Source organism: Ylistrum balloti, unplaced genomic scaffold (genome assembly GCF_031769215.1).
Source record: "Ylistrum balloti isolate Yb309-2 unplaced genomic scaffold, AGI_CSIRO_Ybal_v1 Utg370778, whole genome shotgun sequence".
NCBI classification, from domain to species: domain Eukaryota; kingdom Metazoa; phylum Mollusca; class Bivalvia; order Pectinida; family Pectinidae; genus Ylistrum; species Ylistrum balloti.
In genome coordinates, this window is record NW_026782455.1 from 285,783 (window position 1) to 308,180 (window position 22,398).

General features: G+C 36.0%; 1 protein-coding gene across 1 annotated transcript in view; it reads right to left on the reverse strand.

Moving 5' to 3' along the window:
• Window positions 1-729: 729 nt before the first annotated feature.
• LOC132558281 (TBC domain-containing protein kinase-like protein) overlaps window positions 730-22,398 on the reverse strand; it is a 34,285-nt gene continuing 12,616 nt past the window's right edge. Inside the window, exons 18-31 of the mRNA XM_060222825.1 lie at window positions 22,268-22,284; window positions 15,899-16,037; window positions 15,637-15,736; window positions 15,257-15,306; window positions 14,512-14,617; window positions 13,950-14,084; window positions 11,369-11,431; window positions 10,262-10,439; window positions 9,896-9,979; window positions 8,882-8,967; window positions 5,359-5,598; window positions 4,422-4,597; window positions 3,963-4,122; window positions 730-3,289 (exon numbers count right to left, since the gene is read on the reverse strand). Coding sequence (XP_060078808.1) covers window positions 3,179-3,289; window positions 3,963-4,122; window positions 4,422-4,597; window positions 5,359-5,598; window positions 8,882-8,967; window positions 9,896-9,979; window positions 10,262-10,439; window positions 11,369-11,431; window positions 13,950-14,084; window positions 14,512-14,617; window positions 15,257-15,306; window positions 15,637-15,736; window positions 15,899-16,037; window positions 22,268-22,284 — 1,645 coding nt within the window. The 3' untranslated portion in view covers window positions 730-3,178. The remainder of the gene's footprint in view (window positions 3,290-3,962; window positions 4,123-4,421; window positions 4,598-5,358; window positions 5,599-8,881; window positions 8,968-9,895; window positions 9,980-10,261; window positions 10,440-11,368; window positions 11,432-13,949; window positions 14,085-14,511; window positions 14,618-15,256; window positions 15,307-15,636; window positions 15,737-15,898; window positions 16,038-22,267; window positions 22,285-22,398) is intronic.

A 22,398-nucleotide genomic window follows, 5' to 3' on the forward strand; every position in this document is an offset into this window, starting at 1 on the left:
ACACTGGTCCTGTTTTTATTTGTTAAAGTGGTTATTCCTCCGCAGTCACTGGACTTAAATTCACATTGAATTATTTATACTGTCAACTATTGGTCCATGAGCTTCAAACTTTTAGACCCTTAGCATCACTGACAAGTCTTAGAAGGACGAATCAGCTGTATGATGTAGCATCACCGACAAGTTCTAGAAGGACGAAACGGCCGTATGATATATCATACAGCCGTTTCGTCCTTCTAGAACTTGTCAGTGATGTGGTATCCCTGGCTTGGCTCTACTGTATCTACCTCTAAAATTGAAAGATGTTGGTCTATATAATAGACTATGACTTACCATTTTAATTTTTTGTGTTAACATACCCATTTAAGATTTTTAGCATTTGTCTTTTACCTTTTGCTTTGTTTAATGTTATTTCCTTTGACCCTAATGACCTTTTATGTGTTGCAGGCCGTTAAGAATGTCATAATATCAATAATAATTATGTGTCTAAGGCAGTCTTTGATATTGTTGTTGTTATTGCTTGTTGACATTTAATCCCTGAGGTTTGCAAAACTAGCATGAAATGTTTCAATACATTCGAATAGTAACACAGTCCAGAATATACATATGAACTTGACAATCTTCAAAAATTTCCAGCCATATATATATATTACAAACTTTCAGATGCCTGGTAATTCCAGTTGGTTAACCGATCTCATTTTATTATTATAATAAAAAATAACAACAGAATCATTGTGATAAACAACTAGCATTTATTCTTTTTTTGTTTTACATGTCATTACAAATTAAAATGGCCATGATGTTACTCTGTCTAGTAGATACCCACAGTATGATGTTACTCTGTCTAGTAGATACCCACAGTATGATGTCCATGATGTTACTCTGTCTAGTAGATACCCACAGTATGATGTTACTCTGTCTAGTAGATACCCACAGTATGATGTCACTCTGTCTAGTAGATACCCACAGTATGATGTTACTGTCTAGTAGATACCCACAGTATGATGTCCATGATGTTACTCTGTCTAGTAGATACCCACAGTATGATGTTACTCTGTCTAGTAGATACCCACAGTATGATGTCCATGATGTTACTCTGTCTAGTAGATACCCACAGTATGATGTCCATGATGTTACTCTGTCTAGTAGATACCCACAGTATGATGTTACTCTGTCTAGTAGATACCCACAGTATGATGTTACTCTGTCTAGTAGATACCCACAGTATGATGTCCATGATGTTACTCTGTCTAGTAGATATCTGTGGTGTCCATGGCCTTTGAAGATCAAAGTAATGTTGGAAACATTGAACTTTGTGACTAGAATTCAATTGGGCAAGACCTGCCTCCGTGAGATGATTTCATGATTACTGGTTACCATAGAAACAAAGGATTTGGCATCAGTACATACATCACACAATATACATTTATACTGTCATGCCATAGTAAACAAAGAAGTAATATTAAACGTATTACCTTCCGTGATATCATATTGCACATTATTTAGAAGGATTCGCCACATAATATTTAGATATATAAACAGGAAGTAAAGGGATCCACTGGAAATGATGATACTCTACATTCTGTACATGGTGCTATTTTCTGAAGGAATAAATTCATGAAATATAGACAACATGAAATTAAAACAAGTTGTTTCCATAATAAAAATACATCCTCTTTTTATACCTGTAAAATTGTGGAAATTTGACCTACCAAACCAAATCTTTACAGAAATGAGAATGAATATGATGTTATAGTACTGTAAATGCAGTACCTGTTCTGCTATGTCATTTTTGTCTCCCATTATATAATGTAGTGCAAAAATTCATGACATACAATCTGTAGGCTGAAGTTATAAATAGTAATCAACAAAACAGTTCAGGATTTCATTGAAGAAAAATACTCCGATGTTACATACTGTGTACCGTCTGTATCTACAGAACCGAGACAGTAAAACACCCAGACGTTACATACTGTGTACCGTCTGTATCTACAGAACCGAGACAGTAAAACACCCAGATGTTACATACTGTGTACCGTCTGTATCTACAGAACCGAGACAGTAAAACACCCAGATGTTACATACTGTGTACCGTCTGTATCTACAGAACTGAGACAGTAAAACACCCAGATGTTATATACTGTGTACCGTCTGTATCTACAGAACTGAGACAGTAAAATACTATTGAATGATAATTTGCATAATTACTAGTAGATAGGTACAGAGTGCTGGTAAATATCTACAGAATTTATATGCTGAGGGATGGCCTATGACAAGCCTGCCCTCAATTTCTGATCAAAATCCATATGAAGCTGGCAAATGTGAAACAATCAGAGTATCACAAAAGATGATAGACAATATGCAGAGATAGTGGTGATAGTTTGAACAGTAATTCAGCTATATACATGATATTTATCACATAACTTGGCTGTCATTGTGTGAATTCTCTCCTGGTATGTGTGTATCTGTCACTAGAGTAATACATCCTAGGTCATTATCATTGGCTGCCACAGTCCAAAATCAATTGTGATGTCATAATACAGACAACGATGTTGCATCATGGATTGAAAATGCAAGAAAATGGCTGCCCTTGTTTGATTTAATTCTCCACATTTTCACTTTTAATCAAAATTTACCTTTTCTGATTTATGTGATAAAAATTATCGTAAATTTGTTTCCATTTTATACAAGAAGTTTTGAATCTTGTCTCAAAAATTCTTGCTTGTCTGGACTTTTAAAAAAAAAAAATTCTAAGACTTATATCATAAAATTTCATATGAAATCAAAACTCAATTTTGATCCTATATATATGGCAATAACTATTAACAAATGTTTGTGCATTTAGTTTGAAGGGGCTGTGATAGGTCCATCAGTTGTGCTCTCTTTTACAACCTCAGGTGAAAATATGATGTGTGTGGTTTGACGATCCCTACCCTAAGTGGTATTATTTCTTGGGAAGCTGAGAAATACAACAGTCTGTGCTGACTTGGTTGTGTCCTTGGACAAGACCCTTTAACCTAATTGCTCTGCAATGGACCTCCCATATGTTGTTCAGTGAGGTAGCCACCATTAATTACAAGGAGATTACAAGGTCAGTAAACCCAGTGATGCTAGAGTATTACTGTCGCTACACTTTATAGGAATCGTCATGACTACGAGTTTCTGAGATCTAATAATGGTGTCAGATATCTGCTGGCGGAAGCATCAGTAACCCTGTTTGTCGTAGGACATCAATGCCTTTATGAAGGACACAGACTTTAGAAAATCCAAGGCGTACAATCTCATTTGCGAACTGAAAGAGAGAAGATTACAGTTCAGATAAGTACATTTTTGTACATTGCATTTTCAATTTCTTCAAGCATAGCTATTTTACACATATATCAAACATTTTCAGTCTGAAGTCACTATAGTACACTATGTTCACGATAAACTTCAGTTTCCATCTTTTTCAAGGAGTAAGGATGTATTGGAGGCAGCATTTGTGAAATTTTAAGTGTGGAGAGGTCCTGGGTGTCAGTATAATTATGGCAATTTTTACACATCAATGTTAAACTTTGTGAAATTTTCTGTGTGGAGAGGCCCTTGGGGGTCAGTATAATTCTGGCAATTTTTACACATCAATGTTAAACTTTGTGAAATTTTCTGTGTGGAGAGGCCCTTGGGGGTCAGTATAATTCTGGCAATTTTTCACATCAATGTTACACTTTGTGAAATTTTCTGTGTGGAGAGGGCCTGGGTGTCAGTATAATTCTGGCAATTTTTTCACATCAATGTTACACTTTGTGAAATTTTCTGTGTGGAGAGGGCCTGGGGTCAGTTTTATTATGGCAATTTTTTCACATCAATGTTAAACTTTGTCAAATTTTCTGTGTTGATAGCCCCTGGGTGTCAGTTTATTATGGCATTTTTTTCACATCCATGTTAAACTTTGAAGATGTATAACACTACTTCTTAACAAGACTTACATTTACAGCATTCTTCCCTCTACTGCCTACAATGACCTTGACCTGTGACCTGCTTGAGGTCAAGGTTATGACAGCAGGACATGGGTTGAGGTCTCCCTCAGGTGAGAAGGCAGAATGGAATGGAATGTTGATACTCTTCTCCACAGTACCTTTATTGAATCTGGAGCTGGGTTAAGGAGTTTTAGATTGTACAATACATCACTACTTGTGGAGTTTTCTCCCTTGACTCCTTGAGAATCTTCGTCACATCCTCAATATAGGGAATTATACAATTAAACATTTTTCATGTAAAACTCTCACTCATCTCTCTTACATTATTCTAGAATTATTTATCAGGTATATAAATGTATAAATGAAGTCTGCCCTTTATATCACACTGTAAAACATCACTTTGACTAGTCTGCAATGATCGACAAAATTAACAACTGAACATTTTTTGTTGATGATTTGAAAGGATACTCATCCTCACCACGAACATCCACCACCAGTAACATAGGCTTGCTGTTCTGTTTACGCTTCGTCGGACTTTTACTATGAGCTGGCCCCGTCAACTCCCCTAATTCAATCAGATCTTCAGCAGAAATTCTAGGCACCTTCTCCCTCTTCAAGTCCTCAATTGGAATTGGTTCCATAGACTAAATCATACAGGAGCGATATCAATCAGGGACGTAATGCTAGAGTTTGTCACTTTTGACACTCATTAAGTATAAGGTATCTTGTGTACCTGGTTGGAGGTGAGAGTATTTATAAAACTGTAAATAAAACCTTAAATTATTGTGAAATATTTACAAAAAATGTTTTTCAACCTTGTGCCAGCATTACGGCTGTTCTCTCAGATTTACATAATTTTTGTGCGTTTTCTGGATAAAATATAAAAAAAACCTGATAATTTTTCATAATCAATGATCAATTCAAATTGATTATATAAAGATGTGAAAAAGCAAACAATTTTCCTCCTTTTTTTTTAACATGTGGAGGAATACTAATGATGATAGACATGAAAATTGTATATAACAAGGTTAAATTACCAGATCTGTATATGGCTGGTCATTGTATATAACAAGCTTTAATTACCAGATCTGTAGACGGCTGGTCACTGTATATAACAAGCTTTAATTACCAGATCTGTAGACGGCTGGTCACTGTATATAACAAGCTTTAATTACCAGATCTGTAGACGGCTGGTCACTGTATATAACAAGCTTTAATTACCAGATCTGTAGACGGCTGGTCACTGTATATAACATGCTTTAATTACCAGATCTGTAGACGGCTGGTCACTGTATATAACAAGCTTTAATTACCAGATCTGTAGACGGCTGGTCACTGTATATAACAAGGTTTAATTACCAGATCTGTAGACGGCTGGTCACTGTATATAACAAGGTTTAATTACCAGATCTGTAGACGGCTGGTCATTGTAATCACGTGAGTAGTAGGATAGGTTTGGTCGACTTTCTTCCTTTTGTACTTTTTTAGAAGGTCTTGCATGTTGGCGGTAGGTGGCACTTTTTGGCGTGCTACAGAAAATCTTGATCGAGTCTTGGACACACCTCTGGATGTCTATCTCTGTGTGTGACAAATAGGTAGATATCAGAGCACTCACAGCATAGGTCATAAAATACATGAATATATACTAATAATGGACACTCATCATGTCCACATCCTCAGGGTAATTTCAGATGTAAGGAATACCACAAAGAATATGAGCAGCCAATCACTGACCTCACCTGGCAGGTGTAGTCACAATACACAATATGGACAGTTACAGGTCTGTCTGAATATGTACAGTTACAGGTCTGTCTGAATATGTACAGTTACAGGTCTGTCTGAATATGTACAGTTACAGGTCTGTCTGAATATGTACAGTTACAGGTCTGTCTGAATATGTACAGTTACAGGTCTGTCTGAATATGTACAGTTACAGGTCTGTCTGAATATGTACAGTTACAGGTCTGTCTGAATATGTACAATTACAGGTCTGTCTGAATATGTACAGTTACAGGTCTGTCTGAATATGTACAGTTACAGGTCTGTCTGAATATGTACAATTACAAGTCTGTCTGAATATGTACAGTTATAGGTCTGTCTGAATATGTACAATTACAGGTCTGTCTGAATATGTACAGTTACAGGTCTGTCTGAATATGTACAGTTACAGGTCTGTCTGAATATGTACAGTTACAGGTCTGTCTGAATATGTACAGTTACAGGTCTGTCTGAATATGTACAATTACAGGTCTGTCTGAATATATACAATTACAGGTCTGTCTGAATATGTACAGTTACAGGTCTGTCTGAATATGTACAGTTACAGGTCTGTCTGAATATGTACAGTTACAGGTCTGTCTGAATATGTACAGTTACAGGTCTGTCTGAATATGTACAGTTACAGGTCTGTCTGAATATGTACAGTTACAGGTCTGTCTGAATATGTACAGTTACAGGTCTGTCTGAATATGTACAGTTACAGGTCTGTCTGAATCTGTCTGAATATGTACAGTTACAGGTCTGTCTGAATATGTACAGTTACAGGTCTGTCTGAATATGTACAGTTACAGGTCTGTCTGAATAGGTACAGTTACAGGTCTGTCTGAATATGTACAGTTACAGGTAGGTCTGAATATGTATAGTTACAGGTCTGTCTGAATATGTACAGTTACAGGTCTGTCTGAATATGAACAGTTACAGGTAGGTCTGAATATGTACAGTTACAGGTCTGTCTGAATATGTACAGTTACAGGTCTGTCTGAATATGTACAGTTACAGGTCTGTCTGAATATGTACAGTTACAGGTCTGTCTGAATATGTACAGTTACAGGTCTGTCTGAATATGTACAGTTACAGGTCTGTCTGAATATGTACAGTTACAGGTCTGTCTGAATATGTACAGTTACAGGTCTGTCTGAATATGTACAGTTACAGGTCTGTCTGAATATTTACAGGTTTGTCTGAATATGTACAGTTACAGGTCTGTCTGAATATGTACAGTTACAGGTCTGTCTGAATATGTACAGTTACAGGTCTGTCTGAATATGTACAGTTACAGGTCTGTCTGAATATGTACAGTTACAGGTCTGTCTGAATATGTACAGTTACAGGTCTGTCTGAATATGTACAGTTACAGGTCTGTCTGAATATGTACAGTTACAGGTCTATCTGAATAGGTACAGTTACATGTCAGTCTGAATATGTACAGTTACAGGTCTGTCTGAATATGTACAGTTACAGGTCTGTCTGAATATGTACAGTTACAGGTCTGTCTGAATATGTACAGTTACTGGTATGTCTGAATATGGACAGTTACAGTTCTGTCTGAATATGGACAGTTACAGGTCTGTCTGAATATGTACAGTTACAGGTCTGTCTGAATATGTACAGTTACAGGTCTGTCTGAATATGTACAGTTACAGGTCTGTCTGAATATGTACAGTTACAGGTCTGTCTGAATATGTACAGTTACAGGTCTGTCTGAATAGGTACAGTTACAGGTCTGTCTGGTCTGTCTGAATATGTACAGTTACAGGTCTGTCTGAATATGTACAGTTACAGGTCTGTCTGAATATGTACAGTTACAGGTCTGTCTGAATATGTACAGTTACAGGTCTGTCTGAATATGTACAGTTACAGGTCTGTCTGAATATGTACAGTTACAGGTCTGTCTGAATATGTCAGGTCTGTCTGAATATGGACAGTTATAGGTCTGTCTGAATATGTACAGTTACAGGTCTGTCTGAATATGTACAGTTACAGGTCTGTCTGAATATGTACAGTTACAGGTCTGTCTGAATATGTACAGTGTCTGAATATGGTCTGTCTGAATATGAACAGTTACACTGAATATGTACAGTTAAAGTCTGATGACTACTGAGATGTCCATATAAATCAATGACAGAAAACAACTTATAATATATAACCCACTCAGTGCCACACCAGGAACATACACTGTATATAACCCACTCAGTGCCACAACAGGAACATACACTGTATATAACCCACTCAGTGCCACAACAGGAACATACACTGTATATAACCCACTCAGTGCCACACCAGGAACACTGTACACTCAGTGCCACAACAGGAACATACATAACCCACTCAGTGCCACAACAGGAACATACACTGTATATAACCCACTCAGTGCCACAACAGGAACATACACTGTATATAACCCACTCAGTGCCACAACAGGAACATACACTGTATATAACCCACTCAGTGCCACAACAGGAACATACACTGTATATAACCCACTCAGTGCCACAACAGGAACATACACTGTATATAACCCACTCAGTGCCACAACAGGAACATACACTGTATATAACCCACTCAGTGCCACAACAGGAACATACACTGTATATAACCCACTCAGTGCCACAACGGGAACATACACTGTATATAACCCACTCAGTGCCACAACGGGAACATACACTGTATATAACCCACTCAGTGCCACAACAGGAACATACACTGTATATAACCCACTCAGTGCCACAACAGGAACATACACTGTATATAACCCACTCAGTGCCACACCAGGAACATACACTGTATATAACCCACTCAGTGCCACAACAGGAACATACACTGTATATAACCCACTCAGTGCCACAACAGGAACATACACTGTATATAACCCACTCAGTGCCACAACAGGAACATACACTGTATATAACCCACTCAGTGCCACACCGGGAACATACACTGTATATAACCCACTCAGTGCCACAACGGGAACATACACTGTATATAACCCACTCAGTGCCACAACAGGAACATACACTGTATATAACCCACTCAGTGCCACAACAGGAACATACACTGTATATAACCCACTCAGTGAATGGTGATTTTTCACTCCTCTTGATGACAAACTTATAAACAGGATGTTTATAATGAATGCTAATTAGACTTACGTCTGGGATAAAGCCAATTCCATCCAGGTGATTGCTAAGCTCAGGATCATGGAATGCTATAAGATGACTGAACACGGCCAGATATTCTGTTAAGAAATCCAACTGCATTAGAATCTGTGTGTTTCTTGATACTATCCTCTTAATATCATTCCATATAATGTAACATTATCACATGCATCCTCTTAATATCACTCCACTTAATGTAACATTATTACATATATCCTCTTAATAACATTCCACGTTATGTAACATTATCACATGTATCCTTTTGATATCATTTTACTTTATGTAACATTATTACAGGTATCCTCTTAATATCACTCCTCTTTATGTACCATTATAACATGTATCCTCTTAATATCACTTTATGTAACATTATTACATATATCCTCTGAATATCACTTCACTTTATGTAACATTATTGCAGTTATCCTCTGAATTTCACTTATAGTTACCCTCTTAATATCACTCCACTTTATGTAACATTATTACATATATCCTCTGAATATCACTTCACTTTATGTAACATTATTGCAGTTATCCTCTGAATTTCACTCCTCTTTATGTAACATTATTACATATATCCTCTTAATATCACTCCACTTTATGTAACATTATTACATATATCCTCTGAATATCACTTCACTTTATGTAACATTATTAGATATATCCTCTTAATATCACTCCACTTAATGTAACATTATTACAGGTATCCTCTTAATATCACTCCACTTAATGTAACATTATTACAGGTATCCTCTTAATATCACTCCACTTTAGAATTATTACAGGTATGCTGTTAATACCACTTAAGTTTATACACAGTAACATTTTAATGATCATATTACAGGTTACTAGAAAAAAAAATTCTAAATCAATAAGACAGTAGATATAAGCATCACTTATCATTACTTCTTAACTTTCTTGTATTGAAGCCTGACAGTGTAAATTGTATAATATTTAATGTCTAAAAACATTAAAGTATAAATCTGATATCAAATAAAGATCACTTACCTTGGATTACCTGAGAATTATCTTTCAAAAATATTTTGTGGAGATATTTAGGAATGAAAGCAGTTAAACAGGCATATGCTAGGGCTGGAATAAAGAAGTTACAATATTTTAATTTCATAGCATTTCTCTCCATACAAAATACCATCAATTCACCAAGAACATCACTGGAACATGATTTAAGTAAACCCCAGTAAACAATCATTATTCAACCAAGTTATGAAGTTTTTGAAGTGGAAGAGTTGAGTTATCAGATTTTCAATATCTGTCAATTTCTTTTCTAATTAGCATATTTGCTGAATTTAATTCCAAGATTTAACTTCAAGAGTAATATTGGTATGTAAGAGAATAAATGATTGGTGTTGTTACCTTCATTTGTGAAGTTTAGGGCGAGGAAGGGAGCACAAAGACTGTCCAAACCCTGCCAGTACACATACTCAGGGTGACTCACCACCCACGCCTTTAGCACACGTTTAAACTTGACATGTGCTGTGGGAGACGACAGCAGCTCATGATACTGGTGACATCGTGGAATATCCACTTCAATCTAGAGAAGGTAGAGCAAGATAACTTGTCTACACACTGGTAAAATCAGCTACCTCCCGATACAGTAACATCATATACTCAACAACAGGCATTTTTGTGAGAAGATATTTTTGTGAGCAGTATTTTTGTGAGCAGATATTTTTGTAATTATTTTTTTGTGAGGAGGTATTTTGTAAGTAGGTATTTTTGTAACGAGGTATTTTTGTGAGAAGGTATTTTTGTGAGCAGGTATATTTGTGAGGGTATTTTTATGAGAGGGTATTTTTGTAAGTTGGTATTTTTGTGAGTAAGTGTTTTTATGAGAGGGTATTTTTGTGAGGAGGTATTTTTGTGAGTAGGTATTTTTGTGAGAGGGTATTTTTGTGAGTAGGAGTTTTTGTGAGTATCTATTTCTTGCTAATTTAGTGATGCTATCAAAATTGCAAAATTTGAAATCATAAATTTTCCTATGTCTCTTATTTGAGCTGCACATGCAATTCCTTTTTACATAGAATGTTTTCAATTCTGCTGTTGTAACATCATGTGCATGTCAATTACTAAACGTATAACATGTTAGGGTAAAACAAAGTCTGATGAGGTGATCCCTTCCAGACAATGATGTGCTACATTTGTTTATACAGCATATCAATCTATTGGGGAGGTGTGGGGGGGAGAGGGTAGAGCCAATGCCGTGACATCTAGTGTAGGTGTACAGTGCTCCAGATATACCCTTCCTTGGATACCTAGCCTGGTATGTAGGGCGACTAAGGAATAGGGGCAATCAAAGACAGTTATCAATCGCAACAAGTTCCAGGTAAGCTTTAAGACATTTATTGATGTGTCAACTGGTTTCGCCCAAACTTATGTGGTCTTCATCAGGACACAAAATAAATAAAATTCATCCTTTAAGTACGGTAAATGTGGGCACCTTTAACTATGACATCAACTTACCTGTCTATCTGTGGATGTGACTGTGTCTTTATCAATGCTGTTGTACAATCCTTCAATATCTCCCTAAAATCATACACATAATAAGAAGTTAATGTCAGAGTCTTAGAAGATGGCTTAATCTACCACCACCTTCAGAAGTGTCATACACATCACTTACAGAGACATAAACCTACCTCCACCTTCAGAAGTGTCATATACATCACTTACAGAGACATAAACCTACCACCACCTTCAGAAGTGTCATACACATCACTTACAGAGACATAAACCTACCACCACCTTCAGAAGTGTCATACACATCACTTACACAGACATAAACCTACCACCACCTTCAGAAGTGTCATACACATCACTTACAGAGACATAAACCTACCTCCACCTTCAGAAGTGTCATACACATCACTTACAGAGACATAAACCTACCTCCACCTTCAGAAGTGTCATACACATCACTTACAGAGACATAAACCTACCTCCACCTTCAGTGTCATACACATCACTTACAGAAGTGTCATACACATCACTTACAGAGACATAAACCTACCACCACCTTCAGAAGTGTCACACACATCACTTACAGAGGAAAACACCTAACACCACCTTCAGAAGTGTCATACACATCACTTACAGAGACATAAACCTACCTCCACCTTCAGAAGTGTCATACACATCACTTACAGAGACATAAACCTACCTCCACCTTCAGAAGTGTCATACACATCACTTACAGAGACATAAACCTACCTCCACCTTCAGAAGTGTCATACACATCACTTACAGAGACATAAACCTACCTCCACCTTCAGAAGTGTCATACACATCACTTACAGAGACATAAACCTACCTCCACCTTCAGAAGTGTCATACACATCACTTACAGAGACATAAGCCTACCACCACCTTCAGAAGTGTCATACACATCACTTACAGAGACATAAACCTACCACCACCTTCAGAAGTGTCATACACATCACTTACAGAGACATAAACCTACCTCCACCTTCAGAAGTGTCATACACATCACTTACAGAGACATAAACCTACCTCCACCTTCAGAAGTGTCATATACATCACTTACAGAGACATAAACCTACCTCCACCTTCAGAAGTGTCATATACATCACTTACAGAGACATAAACCTACCTCCACCTTCAGAAGTGTCATACACATCACTTACAGAGACATAAACCTACCTCCACCTTCAGAAGTGTCATACACATCACTTACAGAGACATAAACCTACCACCACCTTCAGAAGTGTCATACACATCACTTACAGAGACATAAGCCTACCTCCACCTTCAGAAGTGTCATACACATCACTTACAGAGACATAAACCTACCACCACCTTCAGAAGTGTCATACACATCACTTACAGAGACATAAACCTACCACCACCTTCAGAAGTGTCATACACATCACTTACAGAGACATAAACCTACCTCCACCTTCAGAAGTGTCATATACATCACTTACAGAGACATAAACCTACCTCCACCTTCAGAAGTGTCATACACATCACTTACAGAGACATAAGCCTACCACCACCTTCAGAAGTGTCATACACATCACATACAAAGACATAAACCTACCTCCACCTTCAAAAGTGTCATACACATCACTTACACAGTCATAAACCTACCTCCACCTTCAGAAGTGTCATACACATCACTTACAGAGACATAAACCTACCTCCACCTTCAGAAGTGTCATACACATCACTTACAGAGACATAAACCTACCTCCACCTTCAGAAGTGTCATACACATCACTTACAGAGACATAAACCTACCTCCACCTTTAAAAGAGCTGTCAACATGACTGACATATCCATTAAACCTCCCCCTCCTCTTTAAATATAAACTTTATTTATTTTATAACAATTCTGAAAGAAATCATCTCACTTTGACTAATCACATTTGTTAGTCAGCACTGAAGTGTGTGGTCACCTAGTCGTCTGGGGTTCGATTCCCTGAACAGACATGAAAAGGTAAGGGGTCACCTTCCTTTCCCCGTGTACTTAAGTTTACTCCCACAATAAGACCTCTCGCATGCTTACATCTGGGCAAAAATGAGTGATTAGTATAAGTTGAAATAACCATTGTTGTGAAAAAATAAAAATTGATACCTACTGAAGTGTGTAAGGGGTTTTACTATGGAAGGAAACTGGTAGCTGGGTAAAACCTAGGTGACCAGGCCCCACTTGTATAAAACATCTCAACTTCAGATTTCCTCAAGCCCAGATTTTCCTCAGCTAATATCTCCTTGAAAATATCTTGCATGAAAATTCCTCAAGGACATCCTAGCCGAGGACTTCCTCCTGTTCCTCGAGAAAATTTTACACAAGCCGATTTTGAGGAGATATCAGCTGAGGAAAATCTCGACTTGAGGAAATCTCAAGTTGAGATGTTTTATACGAGTGGGGCCAGATCATTTCCTGTCGATTCAGGGAATCAACCCTAGAAGTCTTGGTGAATCAGTGCATTACCAAAGTGCAACCAATCTCCTCCTCTACAGGATCTCACAGCATCACTGAAAATTTAAACTACTGATCACTGGCAAAGCATTTGTAAACCTACCTCAACTTCTAGGAGAGCTGCCCAAACATGTGCCCTGACCAATGGAGGAATGTCCACACGTGCCTCCTTCCAAATGTGAGCTCTCTTGTAGGGGTAAGCTTTTAGGAGTCGTTCATACAGAATAACTCGGTGAAACTATTCAGTGAGAATAGTAAGTTGAAAACATTTAAACATGCATACATGTATATAGATGTATATATATATAATGTTCCAAATTCATGACCAAGGTCAGGTGGAATGTCAAGGTCATCTACAGCAAACATTTGTTAAGTAATCATTCTCTCTGACATGTTTCTACATGGTTTACATATACTGTTAGTAGACATGTTTTATTCCTTTGTCCATCTCCTTACTATATACTATATAAGCTATGGATAATGGCACAAAAACATGAATAAAGAAAATCGCCCAGTTATTTCTAATTTTAAGAAAAGCTTGGAGACAATCCATTTCATCATAGGTATAATCTTGTTACTCTTATATATTAATTTTCAGAAATTCAATTTTGACCAATCAGAAACCTCCATTTTGTGGTACATTTAGAAATGAAAAATATATCTACCTGATACTCGACATCTTTCTCCTTTATAATCAGGGGTAGGCTCGCTGTATTTGTCAGGTCAGAACTACTGGGGGATAGAGGTAGGCTACTGGTCATACAGCTCTGTCTGGTTACAGAAAAAACAAGAGGCGCTTTAATGGTCATCTGACAATCATGAACTATTCATTTGAGAAATTACTGCCTTCCCCAAATGTTTCAAAAGGAATTTGGTGGAAATCCACATAAGCATTTAGGTGTACTACATTGGAAAGCAAAATTTTAGCTAAATTTCCTGTTCAAGTCCCCGTCCCCCAGTCCCCAGGGATCTAATCACACCAGTCCCCTCGGATCTAATCACCCCAGTCCCCAGGGATCTAATCACCCCAGTCCCCTCGGATCTAATCACCCCAGTCCCCAGGGATCTAATCACCCCAGTCCCCAGGGATACCCCAGTCCCCAGGGATCTAATCACCCCAGACCCCAGGGATCTAATCACCCCAGTACCCAGGGATCTAATCGCCCCAGTCCCCAGGAATCTAATCACCCCAGTCCCCAGGGATACCCCAGTCCCCAGGGATCTAATCAACTTTCTAAATATAACAGATGATTGCCCTTCTTGTATTAGTGATACAGACTGACATGATATGAAATTTGCTCAGGAATCAGTGAAGAAAAGCGTTTTATAGTATCAGTTTAGATAGATTTCTATAATACTATACAGCACCCTGTTTCTCCCCTACCTCTAGAACATATAAGTTAGACTTACTCATCTTCCAAAAGAGGATAATAGGCCTTTTCATCCACTTCTGATAGTCTCTGTATAAAAGTCATCGTAAATCATATGCATGATATCATATGAAGAAAAATATAAGTCACATCTCAGCTTTAACATCAGACCTTGTTGTATGGCTGGAGGTTTCAATTTCTCATTCAACATGAAGAATTACAAGAATTAAAATCTTAACTTTTTAATTTTAATTTTTTTTTGTAAATCTTTTAGTCTGAATGGCACATAATTTGTAAGGTGTTACCACTGACATAAAGTAAACACGATGGATACAAATGTCCCTCATATCTACACAAAATTCAGTTCCTTGCTAACATTAGCATGATGAATAAAATCTATGACTTTGTTGCAATAGTTACGTTTCTGAGTTGATCCTGTGATGCTGTGATCACAATACTATCCAATAGTTCTGCTCGGTCCCTCCTCTGTCCGAACACATCGCCTTCACTGGTACAGAAGCTGGATCAGAGGGATATACACAATGTTTAACAGAACCTCACACCTCATTCTCTGTATCAATTCATATGTCTTTGATTTATTTAAAAACAAACACAACAACCAGAAAATTCTTTTGTAGATGGACAATGAAATTTGATTTTTCTTGAGAAAAACTCTTTATACCTGGGGAGGAGTGTAATTGGGGGTTTTGTTTTGACGAGTCCTTCCTTGCGAAGCAGAGCCTCCAGATCACCCCCAGCAAGTCTCCATAGATAGTAAACTTCCTCCATATCTCTCAATGACAGGTGGTCAAAGTTCTCACCTGGACAATAAACACTCCAGACATTAATAAATGTACACTTAAATATCACTTAATACAGCGAATGATTCCTTAACAGCTAGTGTGATGATATCTTAGATCATTCTACATCTTGACCTTTGAGGCTAGAGGACTGACCTCTACAAACAGGTCATCATCACATATAGGGATATAACATATAGACCTTGAACTGTAGTCATTTTCACCATAGATAGGGATGTAAATTCTCTGCTACATCAGTCATCACATATAGAAAAATTGCTAAATTCATCTCCTATTATCAGTCACATCACATATAGGGATGTAAATTCTCTGCTATTATCAGTCATCACATATAGGGATGTAAATTCTCTACTATTATCAGTCATCACATATAGGGATGTAAATTCTCTACTATTATCAGTCATCACATATAGGGATGTAAATTCTCTACTATTATCAGTCATCACATATAGGGATGTAAATTCTCTGCTATTATCAGTCATCACATATAGGGATGTAAATTCTCTACTATTATCAGTCATCACAGTCATCACATATAGGGATGTAAATTCTCTACTATCAACAGTCATCACATATAGGGATGTAAATTCTCTACTATTATCAGTCATCACATATAGGGATGTAAATTCTCTGCTATTATCAGTCATCACATATAGGGATGTAAATTCTCTACTATTATCAGTCATCACATATAGGGATGTAAATTCTCTACTATTATCAGTCATCACATATAGGGATGTAAATTCTCTACTATTATCAGTCATCACATATAGGGATGTAAATTCTCTACTATTATCAGTCATCACATATAGGGATGTAAATTCTCTACTATTATCAGTCATCACATATAGGGATGTAAATTCTCTACTATTATCAGTCATCACATATAGGGATGTAAATTCTCTGCTATTATCAGTCATCACATATAGGGATGTAAATTCTCTGCTATTATCAGTCATCACATATAGGGATGTAAATTCTCTACTATTAATAGTCATCACATATAGGGATGTAAATTCTCTGCTATTATCAGTCATCACATATAGGGATGTAAATTCTCTAGTCATCACATATAGGGATGTAAATTCTCTACTATTATCAGTCATCACACATATGGTGTAAATTCTCTACTATTATCAGTCATCACATATAGGGATGTAAATTCTCTACTATTATCAGTCATCACATATAGGGATGTAAATTCTCTACTATTAACAGTCATCACATATAGGGATGTAAATTCTCTACTATTATCAGTCATCACATATAGGGATGTAAATTCTCTACTATTATCAGTCATCACATATAGGGATGTAAATTCTTCTACTATTATCAGTCATCACATATAGGGATGTAAATTCTCTACTATTATCAGTCATCACATATAGGGATGTAAATTCTCTACTATTAACAGTCATCACATATAGGGATGTAAATTCTCTACTATTAACAGTCATCACATATAGGGATGTAAATTCTCTGCTATTAACAGTCATCACATATAGGGATGTAAATTCTCTGCTTTTATCAGTCATCACATATAGGGATGTAAATTTTCTACTATTAACAGTCATCACATATAGGGATGTAAATTCTCTGCTATTAACAGTCATCACATATAGGGATGTAAACATATAGGGATGTAAATTCTCTACTATTAACAGTCATCACTATTATTAACAGTCATCACATATAGTCATCATCACATATAGGGATGTAAATTCTCTACTATTATCAGTCATCACATATAGGGATGTAAATTCTCTACTATTAATCAGTCATCACATATAGGGATGTAAATTCTCTACTATTCATCACATATAGGGATGTAAAGTCTATTAATCAGTCATCACATATAGGGATGTAAATTCTCTACTATTAACAGTCATCACATATAGGGATGTAAATTCTCTACTATTATCAGTCATCACATATAGGGATGTAAATTCTCTACTATCAACAGTCATCACACATATGGTGTAAATTCTCTTCTATTAATAGTCATCACATATAGGGATGTAAATTCTCTGCTATTATCAGTCATCACATATAGGGATGTAAATTCTCTACTATTAATAGTCATCACATATAGGGATGTAAATTCTCTGCTATTATCAGTCATCACATATAGGGATGTAAATTCTCTACTATTAATAGTCATCACATATAGGGATGTAAATTCTCTACTATTAACAGTCATCACATATAGGGATGTAAATTCTCTACTATTATCAGTCATCACATATAGGGATGTAAATTTTCTACTATTAATAGTCATCACATATAGGGATGTAAATTCTCTGCTATTATCAGTCATCACATATAGGGATGTAAATTCTCTGCTATTAACAGTCATCACATATAGGGATGTAAATTCTCTACTATTAACAGTCATCACATATAGGGATGTAAATTCTCTGCTATTATCAGTCATCACATATAGGGATGTAAATTCTCTGCTATTATCAGTCATCACATATAGGGATGTAAATTCTCTACTATTAACAGTCATCACATATAGGGATGTAAATTCTCTACTATTAACAGTCATCACATATAGGGATGTAAATTCTCTACTATTATCAGTCATCACATATAGGGATGTAAATTCTCTACTATTAACAGTCATCACATATAGGGATGTAAATTCTCTACTATTATCAGTCATCACATATAGGGATGTAAATTCTCTACTATTAACAGTCATCACATATAGGGATGTAAATTCTCTACTATTATCAGTCATCACATATAGGGATGTAAATTCTCTACTATTATCAGTCATCACATATAGGGATGTAAATTCTCTGCTATTAACAGTCATCACATATAGGGATGTAAATTCTCTACTATTAACAGTCATCACATATAGGGATGTAAATTCTCTGCTATTATCAGTCATCACATATAGGGATGTAAATTCTCTACTATCAACAGTCATCACATATAGGGATGTAAATTCTCTACTATTATCAGTCATCACATATAGGGATGTAAATTCTCTACTATTAACAGTCATCACATATAGGGATGTAAATTCTCTGCTATTATCAGTCATCACATATAGGGATGTAAATTTTCTACTATTAACAGTCATCACATATAGGGATGTAAATTCTCTGCTATTATCAGTCATCACATATAGGGATGTAAATTCTCTACTATTATCAGTCATCACATATAGGGATGTAAATTCTCTACTATTAACAGTCATCACATATAGGGATGTAAATTCTCTGCTATTATCAGTCATCACATATAGGGATGTAAATTTTCTACTATTAATAGTCATCACATATAGGGATGTAAATTCTCTACTATTAACAGTCATCACATATAGGGATGTAAATTCTCTACTATCAACAGTCATCACATATAGGGATGTAAATTCTCTACTATCAACAGTCATCACATATAGGGATGTAAATTCTCTACTATCAACAGTCATCACATATAGGGATGTAAATTCTCTACTATTATCAGTCATCACATATAGGGATGTAAATTCTCTACTATCAACAGTCATCACATATAGGGATGTAAATTCTCTACTATTAACAGTCATCACATATAGGGATGTAAATTCTCTACTATTATCAGTCATCACATATAGGGATGTAAATTCTCTACTATTATCAGTCATCACATATAGGGATGTAAATTCTCTCTATTAACAGTCATCACATCATCACATATAGGGATGTAAATTCTCTACTATTAACAGTCATCACATATAGGGATGTAAATTCTCTACTATTATCAGTCATCACATATAGGGATGTAAATTCTCTACTATTAATAGTCATCACATATAGGGATGTAAATTCTCTCCTATTAACAGTCATCACATATAGGGATGTAAATTCTCTACTATTAACAGTCATCACATATAGGGATGTAAATTCTCTGCTATTATCAGTCATCACATATAGGGATGTAAATTCTCTACTATTATCAGTCATCACATATAGGGATGTAAATTCTCTACTATTATCAGTCATCACATATAGGGATGTAAATTCTCTGCTATTAACAGTCATCACATATAGGGATGTAAATTCTCTACTATTAACAGTCATCACATATAGGGATGTAAATTCTCTACTATTATCAGTCATCACATATAGGGATGTAAATTCTCTACTATTAACAGTCATCACATATAGGGATGTAAATTCTCTACTATTAACAGTCATCACATATAGGGATGTAAATTCTCTACTATCAACAGTCATCACATATAGGGATGTAAATTCTCTACTATCAACAGTCATCACATATAGGGATGTAAATTCTCTACTATTATCAGTCATCACATATAGGGATGTAAATTCTCTTCTATTAATAGTCATCACATATAGGGATGTAAATTCTCTACTATTAACAGTCATCACATATAGGGATGTAAATTCTCTGCTATTAACAGTCATCACATATAGGGATGTAAATTCTCTGCTATTAACAGTCATCACATATAGGGATGTAAATTCTCTGCTATTAACAGTCATCACATATAGGGATGTAAATTCTCTGCTATTAACAGTCATCACATATAGGGATGTAAATTCTCTACTATCAACAGTCATCACATATAGGGATGTAAATTCTCTGCTATTAACAGTCATCACACATATGGTGTAAATTCTCTACTATCAACAGTCATCACACTATCAACAGTCATCACATATAGGGATGTAAATTCTCTGCTATTATCAGTCATCACATATAGGGATGTAAATTCTCTGCTATTATCAGTCATCACATATAGGGATGTAAATTCTCTGCTATTAACAGTCATCACATATAGGGATGTAAATTCTCTACTATTAACAGTCATCACATATAGGGATGTAAATTCTCTGCTATTATCAGTCATCACATATAGGGATGTAAATTCTCTACTATTATCAGTCATCACATATAGGGATGTAAATTCTCTACTATTATACTATTATCAGTCATCACATATAGGGATGTAAATTCTCTACTATTAACAGTCATCACATATAGGGATGTAAATTCTCTACTATTAACAGTCATCACATATAGGGATGTAAATTCTCTACTATTATCAGTCATCACATATAGGGATGTAAATTCTCTACTATTAACAGTCATCACATATAGGGATGTAAATTCTCTGCTATTATCAGTCATCACATATAGGGATGTAAATTCTCTGCTATTAACAGTCATCACATATAGGGATGTAAATTCTCTACTATTATCAGTCATCACATATAGGGATGTAAATTTTCTACTATTAACAGTCATCACATATAGGGATGTAAATTCTCTACTATTAACAGTCATCACATATAGGGATGTAAATTCTCTGCTATTATCAGTCATCACATATAGGGATGTAAATTCTCATACTATTAAATTCTCTACTATCAGTCATCACATATAGGGATGTAAATTCATCACTGCTATTATCAGTCATCACATATAGGGATGTAAATTCTCTACTATTAACAGTCATCACATATAGGGATGTAATTCTTACTATTCATCACTGACTATTCAGTCATCACATATAGGGATGTAAATTCTCAACTCTGAATACAATGATAGAACTGATCACTGTAGGGAAAACCAGAGCAAGTTATCAGTAAGATACAACTGTCTCCTGTACGTCTAGTTTCATTACAAAACAGTTATGATTGCAAGACATTCCTGACAAATTTCCACCTACAGATAAATGAACATCTCCATTCTAATTTACTTCTCTATCCTTCTAACTAACTTTGATCAAGATAATATAACAAAAAAATCACCTGTGACTTCAGGCATCAAAACATTAAAAGTCAGGTCTAGGAGAGCAAATGTAACAAGCTTTACAACATGCCTCACATAAACAGTTCCTTCAGTTTTTTTCACAGCTTCTTCATATATATATAAACTTAATTTAATTTTACTACAATTGCAAAACAAGTTATGTTAACTTATACTAATCACTCTTGTTGGCCCGGATGTAAGCGTGCGAGGGGTCTTATTGCGGGAGGAAATCGGAGTACCCGGGGAAAACCCACGTGATTGGGCAGGTGACCCCTTACCTTTTAACTTCCGTTCCAGGAATCGAACCCCGGTCGGCTAGGTGAAAGGCGAGTGCGTTACCACTGCGCCACCCGACCATTCACAGCTTCTTCATCTTATTGTCTTATCTGTTATGTTTGTAGGAACAAACATGAGTGTAAACAACTATGACTGTAATGTTGTAGACTTACCTCTTTCAACCTGAGCTCTGTAAATATGTCATGTTTCAGTAGTTCAGAAGGACTGGGTCTGTAAAAAGGTCACATAATTAATCACCAATTAAACAACAAATAATATAATTTTTATTTATTGAATTTTCACT